Below are 8,948 nucleotides of genomic sequence, written 5' to 3'. Positions count from 1 at the left end.
TGGAATATTGTTCGTTAATGTTTTAAGCCCCCTGGAATAGGGGCAGCAGAGGTTACAATTCAGCTCCTTTAGAATGTAGACAGGGCATAGATTTAATGTATAGTCATAATGGGATATAAGGGATCCCAATACGGACCAGGGGAATTAAACAGCTTTAGTGGAGTACATCTAATTTGTATCATAGCCTACACAGGTATTAAAGACAGGAGTTTTGAAGCGATAGCACAAAGGACATGGTGGGACAAAGACAGACAGAATGGTAGTCAGGATTGTACATGTAACAGAGAGAGAGAGAGTTAATACATATGCTAATGTACACAGACAGGCTGCAACTCACAAGTTCAATGATATATATGCTAATGTTAGCAGACAAGCTGCAACACACAGTTAAATCACAAGAAACAATCCCCCCTGCTTGGTCACTTTTCATCACCCCATGAAAGCGAGCACCAGTTTCCAACAACGTTAGCTGCTTGACACTTTAATATCAGGCTCCAAACAGCCTTCGGAGATCGGTGGCCCTAGGGTTCGGGGCTGAAGAGGACATCAGATACGAGCCACAATCAAACGGAACCGCCTGACTACTGCTACTCGTTCGCTGCTGAAGGCAGCGCTTCTCATAGACTGCTACTTGTTCGCTGCTGAAGGCAGCGCCTCTCACAGACTTCGTCGGGACAACACTTACAAAGGTCGTGTGCTTCAAAGACACTGCTTCAATATTTCAACGTATGGGATGGACTAGACTCTTTACTGAGAACTGGAGCCTGATACTCCAAACCCTAATAAGCAGCTGGACTCACTCCCCTGACCTTCATGGTGCTCCCCTACCTAAAGACTTTACACAGGTGTTACAATTCGGTTATTGACCAGCTGGGTAAAACTACACCTTACACTTGAAAGATCAGTGTTACTGATCTAAAAGAAAAGTGAGGATTGTGAGAGATGGGAAAATTGATCTAAAATTATGAACATGGAAGAAACTGAAGTTCATCAGTAAAATGGCTGTAACCAGTTCAAACAGGATAAGCTTGGGGCTTAGGATGCAGGAAAGCAGAGTCAGCACGATTAACATAAGAATCTTCTAGTCTTTGTGACAAGACCATAGGACTAAGATAAGGAATGGTAAGGTACAATAGAATGTAGGAAGTTGAGGTAGTCTGGATCAGATAAGGGTCTCCTAGCCCTGGACAGGTACCAAGTCATACATTTCTAATTAGCTAACCATACACAGATTTATACATATGAAATTAGCCAACCCTAGATAGAATTAGTCAACTCTGCATATCAAGAGACTGTAGCCCCGAGAATCAGGAAGGTGTGAATAAGGACAATGACATGAAGGGACACCGACAGGATACCCCCCCCCTGGTTCTCCAAGTATACTGAAATTGCACGTAGGCAGGCAGGATTGCCTAATGCCAAACCTCTCCAGCAGGAGGCAGAAGAATGTAAGGGGGAGGGTATTCCTACACTGAAATCAACTGTATAAAAGTTGGGTGAGCCCCAGTGTGTGTGTGTATTCCCAGGGTAAGGGGAAGCACCCAACTTTGCATTGTTGTAGTAATAAATGTTCTTTGTTCTCAATTTTTGTCTCGAGCAATGTCTTTAAAGGTACTTTAATTCCTAACACTTATTTTCAAAAAGTATTCAATTTTGTAATTGTGAAAATTTGATCCTTCTCCCAGTTCAATTAATGACTTGTGGGTATCTGCAGTTACATTATTCTTTACATAACACGATCGTTATCAGGAAGCGATGCTATGTGTGCTGTGGCCACAATCACTGCTGCGTTCAGATGCCACAGGGAATCCTCCGAGCCAGAGGGTTAGGTAAGCACTCCTCAGGGCCGGGTTCTCCACTTTCAGGTGGCCTCCCGACAGCTGCATTTGGGTATTTTAGATGGCTTTACAGTTGGGTATTCTGGCCACCTGAAAGTGGCTTGTATGTTCATGTAATTTCCCCCCGTCTTTTGTCGTTTCTTCCCTCGTTAGCCAAGGTTTTTATTTACCCCTTCCGTATTGTGTGCAAAGGTTTGTCTGGCATATTGACTCTGTTGTCCCGTTTGCATCCTCGTAATAAACATGTGCCATGTCCCTCAACTTTGGTCTGTTTCTTAACCTGTGGGACCCACACGAACCCGAACAACATTCGGCGCTGCGAATAGGGTCCCAAGGGTTTTGGCCAAGCACAGATCAGAGAGGGATGTAACGGAACAGGGGAAGGAAAGCCAGTACGGCCGGGAGGGACAGGGGTTGCAGCACTCCCTGATGCCCCCAGGGTGAAAGGAGGAGCGGTCCCTGCCCTCACCCCCTTCCCGGCCTTTCCCTTCCCCATCAAAAGAGAGTGAAACAACTGTACATCACCACCCTGAACAGATTAAGTATTCTCACGTCCACGCCCAGAACCAGGATACATCCTCTCCTCCTGATACCGGCGGGTACCTGAGATACCTGAGACGTACGGTCCTGGTCCCTGTGACGTCAGCACGCACACGCCTGGGAGACCGTCACGTCGCGGGACGGAGGGGGCTGTCAATCAGAGGAGTGTCAACGCCCAGAGATTCACTGCGAAGGTGCGCAGTGGCTTCCCGGCGAACCGGCCACGCGCAAGGTTAGGGGAGGCGTCATTGACGCGGTCAGGGTCGAATTCAGCGTGGGGCCCGGAGCAGATGCTTCTTTCGCTGCTCGGTGAATCCGGTTCCGCCCAACGGGGAAGATCATGTTGACGATCTCAGACTGCCTTTAACGGGTTCATGGTGACCATTTCCTCTCAATGGCCGCTCAACGTTCCCAGAATCCTCTCTGCGAAGAGCGAAGGACGCAGGCGCCACACGCCTGGAGTGACGTCACATGGGGGGCCGCCTCCATCTGACGCTGACGCTTTGCTCTCCGGTTGGCGGCAAGTGGAGGCCGCGGCCACTTCGGGCCCCGCTTCCCTGTGGGAATTGGCCGCTGTGCCAGGAGGCTGGAGACCCAGCCGGATGAACGGCTCGGCCCTGGTAGGAAGTGCTCGCTCAGGCGGGCGGGGCTGCTCTGCAAAGCCCCGGGCGCCTCGTCTGGGCCCGATGGAGCGGATTCAGGAACGCGTGGCATTCTGGGTAAAGAGGCGAACATGAGTTTCCTTCGCACTGCACAAACGTGCTGTCAGTCAAAGGGCGAGCAACGTTTTGGGCCTGGGCTCCTCGTCAAGGGACGAGGAAATTAATTAAAAAAAGGGTGTCGGGTGGGGTGGAAGATCGAGCTCAGGGTAACAGATCACAAGTGGAAAAATATACTGGAGAACTCAGCCGGTGTCGCAGCGTCCAAAGGAGGAACCGACATTTCGGGCCTGAGCCCTGAGAAACATAGAAACCCTACAGCACAATACAGGCCCTTCGGCCCACAAAGTTTGTCAAACCTTGTCCCGACCTAGAAATTACTAGGGTTACACATAGTCCTCTATTTTTCTAAGCTGCATGTACATTTACAAAAGTCTCTGAAAAGACCCTATTGTATCTGCCTCCACTACCGTTGCCAGCAACCCATTTCACACGCCCACCATTCTCTTCGGAAAAAAACGTACCCCTGACATCTCTCTACCTACTTCCCAGCACCTTAAACCAGTGCCCCTTTGTGGCAACCATTTCAGCCCTGGGGAAAAAGCCTCTTGACATCTACATGATCAATGCCCCTCATTAACTTATTCCTTCTTTAAGGAATAAGCAAAGAACAGGAAGGTGTCAGAATAAAGGCTGAAGAATGGCAGGGGGTGGAGACCATCAAGGAGAGGTCTTAATTGCGTATGATAAAAGGAGAGATGATCATTGGTTTTGGCTCTGTGGAAGGAGATGGGGAAAGGGGAAGAGTGAGACAGAGCAACAGAGGAATGAAGGGGAGTGTGGTTAATGGAAACTGGAAAAGTCATTGTTAATACCATCTGGTTAGAGAGTGCTCAGATGGAAGATGAGGTGGTGTTCCTTCAATTTGCGGGTGGTCTCAGTCTGGCAGTACATGAGACCATTGACAGACAAGTCAGCAAGGGAATGGGACTGGGAATTGAAATGGGAGATCCACACTATTGCAGCAGACAGAGCTGTGATGCTCAACAAAGTGATCTCCAATCTGCGTCCATTCTCACTGATGTAGAGGAGACCACAGTTGGAGCACTGGGTGCAGTGGATGACCCCTGCAGATTCACGTGAAATATTATTTCACTTGGACAGTTTGGGGCCCTGAATGGTGGTGAAGGAGGAGTTTTGGGCACCAGTGAAGCATATCCTGCAGTCACAGGGTGTGGACCAAGTGGACGATTGGTGGGAGAGAGGAGTGGAGCGGTCCCTGTGGAAGGAAGTGAGGGGAATACAGTTTGTGTCTAGTGGTGGGATCACAGTAGGTGGCAGAAATGGCGGAGGTGGACACAGGTGGGAGGGTAGAAGAGAATAATCAGCTTCAGTTTGGCATCTTCACCCACCATCACCTTTTTATTCTGTTTTTGCTTATACCAGAGAAAGGGCCCAGGCTGGAAATGTTGGTGATGAAAACACACAGAAATGCTGGAGGAACTCAGCTGGTCTTGCAGTGTCCATAGGAGGTAAAGAGTAAGTTCCCCTTTCTTTCCCATGGATGCTGCGTGACCTGCTGAGTTTCTCCAGCAGGATTGTATGTAACATTCAACCTCAGTGTCTGCAGACTTCCTCATTTAACTCCATTGGTTCTACTCGCCTGTTGCACTCTCCCTGTCAGTCAGCCGAGCAAATTGAAAAATACATGTGGGTGGAATTGGAGCTGATTGGCTTTCCAGACCTTGTTGACATCCACATTGTTGAGGAAACAGCTTCAGTTGGAAGAGTTAAAAATAGTCAATGAACTAAATTTAATTCCCAGTAAATAAAACTCTAGAAGAGCACAAAAACTGCAGATGCTGGAATTTTGAGTGAACAATGGGAAGCTGCAGGGAGTTAGTGGGTCAGGTTGCATCCAAGGCCAACGTTTCAGGTTGGGACCCTTTACAAAACTCTCATTACATGAACTTCTTGACTAATTTAATGCCTATAAAGTCCCAACTTTCTGACTGAGGTGGGAATATGGCCAATCACTGACCACAGAAACCAAAGTGACCTTTTCTACCTTGCTGCCTTTCTCTGAATACACTTGTTTTGCAGGGTGATAAAAGCAGAGGATTTGTGGATGGGAATCAAAGGCAACATTAAGCACCAGTCACACCAGCGAAGAGGAGATGCATGTTTTATTTCTGAGAAGAGATTACAAGCCACAATGTAACCAGAAAGGCAGTGAGATTCACACCCCTGAATAAGAGTCTTAAGGACCACTGACTCTGTAAGGAATTTTGGCCAGTTTCACACAAAGAGTCACCGAGGAAAACACAAGCACATACTCTGAGAGGCTTTGATGAACTAAACAGGAGTGAAGCCAAATATTTATTTTCCACATCACTGAAGGAGTGAGCAAATATTTTCTGTTAAAAGAGATCGATCGCTGTTGATGCTTGAAAAACAATTTTCAGTCCCAGACTAAAATTTGTGCTTCAGGATTAGCTGGACTTCACCTGGAAGTAGTCGGGTGAATCTGGAGCAAACACCATGTTCTTTCCACTAATGATTTTGGGCATTGGGAGCAAATCTAACTAAGGCCTGGTCACTCAGTTGCTTGAGCGAAGGCGTCCACTCTGCCTTCTGAAATGAGTGCCCACCAGCAGGCCAACAGGGTGAAGCGGCAGTTCACCTGCGTGGAGTCCAGAAAGGGGTTTACTAAGTCCTCCCACCACCTAACCCACCAGAGTGTCCACTCTGGGGAGAAGCCCTTCACCTGCTTTGAGTGTGGAAAGGGGTTCAGTCGATCTCCAGACTTGCTGACCCACTGGCAGGTTCACACTGGCGAGTGGGCCTTCACCTGCCCCGAGTGCGGCAAGTGCTTCACCCACTCCTCTAACCTGAATTCTCACCTGAGGATCCACACTAGGGAGAGGCCCTTCACCTGCCCTGTGTGTGGCAAGTGTTTCATCCATTCCTCTCACTTGAAGTCCCATCGGCGGATCCACACTGGTGAGAGGCCCTTCACCTGCCTTGCGTGTGGTAAGGGCTTCACCCGCTCCTCCAGCCTGAAGATCCACAGGCGGATCCACACCGGGGAGAGGCCCTTCACCTGCCCTGAGTGCAGCAAGGGCTTCGCCCGCTCTTCTGGCCTGAAGTCCCACCAGCAGATCCACAACAGTGAGAGGCCCTTCACATCCACCGAGTGAGGCAAGGGATTCAGTCGATCATCAGACTTGCTGATCCACCAGCAGGTTCACACTGTCCTTTAGACTGAATATGTACTGATGGAGCCACACCAGCGTACAGTGCATGGGAAAGGATTCGCTCGGTAATCTAACTTGATGACCCACCAGTGGGTTGATGCCGGGGGCAATGTTTAAATCTGTCATATGTTCAGCATTTAAGTGTTTATATTTTTTAAAAATTAAATTTGGTGACGTGGGTTCGAACCCACTGCTGCCTGTAAGGAGCTTATATGTTCTCCCGGTGACATGTTTGGCTTTCCTCTGGGGGCTTTGGTTTCCTCCCACTATCCAATAACGTACATGGATTGTAGGTTAATTGGGTGTATTTAGGCGACACGGACTTATGGGCCGAAAGGGCCTGTTACCATGCTGTATCTTTAAAATTAAAACATTTTTAAAAATTGAAACCTGTAATTTCCTGCTCCATTGGGTAGTGGAGGCCAGATCATTAGGTCTAATTAAGGTGAAGATAAAAATGCATTTACCAGATTGAAGTGTTAAAGCAGTCACAGAAGAGAAGAAGCTATCTCAGTTTACAGCAGGATGAAGATCATTTGGGAAGATGGGCCAAAACTGGCTAATGGAATTTAACTCTTTTTGGAATATTTTATTTAAAAATTTTCCATACATGTAATTAGTAAACTGCAAACAGACAAATAGATTAAATGTAATATTACAATGATTACATGCTGGTTAACCCATCCTCACCCTCCGCCTCCCTCCCTCCTTCCTTATACCCCCCTCCCACTCAGAAATTGTACAAAAAGAAAAAATACATGTCTGATATATAGTTCTTTAAAATATAGAAGAGAGAGAAATAGTTTCCTGGATTGCACAAAAGATTGGTTCACACACAGGGGTCCGAGAGTGTTTGTACCACCTTAGGGAAGAAGATTAACATGGGTCTTAAGAGGCAGGAAGTACAATTTCTAAAAAAAGGTCTGGGTTTTGTGGAAATACAGTGCCAGTAATTTGTTCTAAAAATTTCTGTAAAAAGGTTCCTATCTCTTCACCACATCTTAAACATTTATCTGTAAAATCCAATTTCAGTCTATTAAATTTTTTACTGTGTTAAATATAATTGACGCAGTTGATTATATTGAATTAATCTATACCTTACATTTATAGTTTTTGTCATGCAGTCTCGATAAAGATCTGACCATCTTTTCTCATCAGTTGTGATATTTAGATCTGCCTCCCATTTCTGTCTAGATTTATGAACTCCCTGTTTAATCGTGCCTACTTAATAAAAGGTACATTACAGAGATAAATTTCTTAGAGTTACCTCTCCTGATAAGAATTTCCAACTCATTACAAGCTGGTAAAAACATTGTTGAACCTAACTTTTCCCACAAATATCCTCTCAATTAAAGAAAAGTAAAAAAAATGTATTCTGGATTATTCCCTATTTGTTGAAATGGCATCAATTGATCTTGTTCAAAGCAATCTATATATTTAAAAATGATTATATCCAATCATTTAGTAAAAGGTATAAGATTATTTGGAATCAAAGGTGTCTTAGGTGATAGACTTATTTTTGTTCCAATGTAGTTAGTTATCTTATTCCAAATAGTGATCAAATTTTTCAACAATGGTGGTTCTTTCATACCAGTTCTTAATTTTGAATCCCATTTGTGTATAAATTCCTCTGCTAATTTCTCTCCTATTTTATCAATCTCTAACCCACACCGATTTTCCCGATCCCTCAAATAAAGAAGTAAGAAATCTCATTTGAGCTGCTTGATAATAATTCTTAAAGTTAGGAAGCTATAAACCTCCTGATTCATATTTCCACATTAATCTTTCTGTAGAAATTCTTGACATTTTACCTTTCTAAAGAAATTTCCTTATTTGTTTATTTCCTTATTTGTTTATTTAAAATTTTTCAAAAAATGTGTTAGTTTGAAAATGCTATTGTATTCGTGGAAAAATATTAATCTTAATACAATTAACCCTCCTACTATCGTTATTAGCAGCTTCATCCATTTTTAAAAAAATCCTCCAGGTTTTTTAAGTAATGGTAAATCAGTTTATATAATTTGTTTAAATTATTATCTAGCCAGATCCCTAAATATTTAATCGCCGCTTTTGGAAATTTAAATTTGGGTATTTATTTGACAAAGGCTATAATCTAAGGGGCATAACTTCACTTTTATCCTAATATATTTTATAACCTGGAATCTTACCATATTCTTCCAAATTTAGATGTAGTTTCCGTAAAGAAGTCTTAGGTTCTGTCAGATATATTAAAATGTCATCGGCAAATAAACTAATTTTGTAAGCTTCCTGAACAACCTTAATTTCTAAATTACTCCGAATGACCTCCACCAGTGGCTCGAAAGCTAAAATGAAGAGAGCTGGGGATAAGGGACAGCCTTGTCTGCTAGACCTCACAAATTGAAATGAACCGGACATTTGCCCATTTTGCTTTAGGGTTGTTTTATTGTGCCTTGATCCAGTTTATAAAAGTTTGACCAAACCCAAATTTATCTAACACCTTAAACAAGAAGTCCCACTCCAGTCTATCAAATGCTTTTTCTGCAGCACTCAAACTTTCCTTTTTTGTGCTAAATGTTGTTACGAGCCCAAAGGACCCCAAATCCCCAGCAGCACTAGAAATGCACCACGACAAAGGGTTACTTGAAGAAAAGTTGCTTTTAATTATCTTTGAA

General features: G+C 44.5%; 1 protein-coding gene across 7 annotated transcripts; it reads left to right on the top strand.

Moving 5' to 3' along the window:
- Positions 1–2,507: 2,507 nt before the first annotated feature.
- LOC138750885 (zinc finger protein 664-like) lies at positions 2,508–7,357 on the top strand. Of its 7 annotated transcripts, none has more exons than XM_069913000.1 (3): positions 2,508–2,610; positions 4,484–4,576; positions 5,141–7,357. In XM_069913000.1, exon 3 carries the CDS (start codon positions 5,677–5,679, stop codon positions 6,235–6,237), a length of 561 nt encoding a protein of 186 aa, XP_069769101.1. In that variant the 5' UTR covers positions 2,508–2,610; positions 4,484–4,576; positions 5,141–5,676; the 3' UTR covers positions 6,238–7,357. The 7 variants fall into 7 exon arrangements, with proteins under 7 accessions (XP_069769101.1, XP_069769104.1, XP_069769102.1 ...); XM_069913001.1 differs by lacking the exon at positions 2,508–2,610 and adding an exon at positions 2,917–2,998; XM_069912999.1 differs by lacking the exon at positions 2,508–2,610 and adding an exon at positions 3,007–3,097 and having other exon boundaries at positions 4,484–4,569.
- Positions 7,358–8,948: the final 1,591 nt, after the last annotated feature.

The sequence above is a fragment of the Narcine bancroftii genome, unplaced genomic scaffold, assembly GCF_036971445.1.
Source record: "Narcine bancroftii isolate sNarBan1 unplaced genomic scaffold, sNarBan1.hap1 Scaffold_290, whole genome shotgun sequence".
NCBI classification, from domain to species: Eukaryota; Metazoa; Chordata; class Chondrichthyes; order Torpediniformes; family Narcinidae; genus Narcine; species Narcine bancroftii.
Note: the sequence above shows the minus strand (reverse complement) of the source record. Positions and strands in the feature narration are given on the sequence as shown.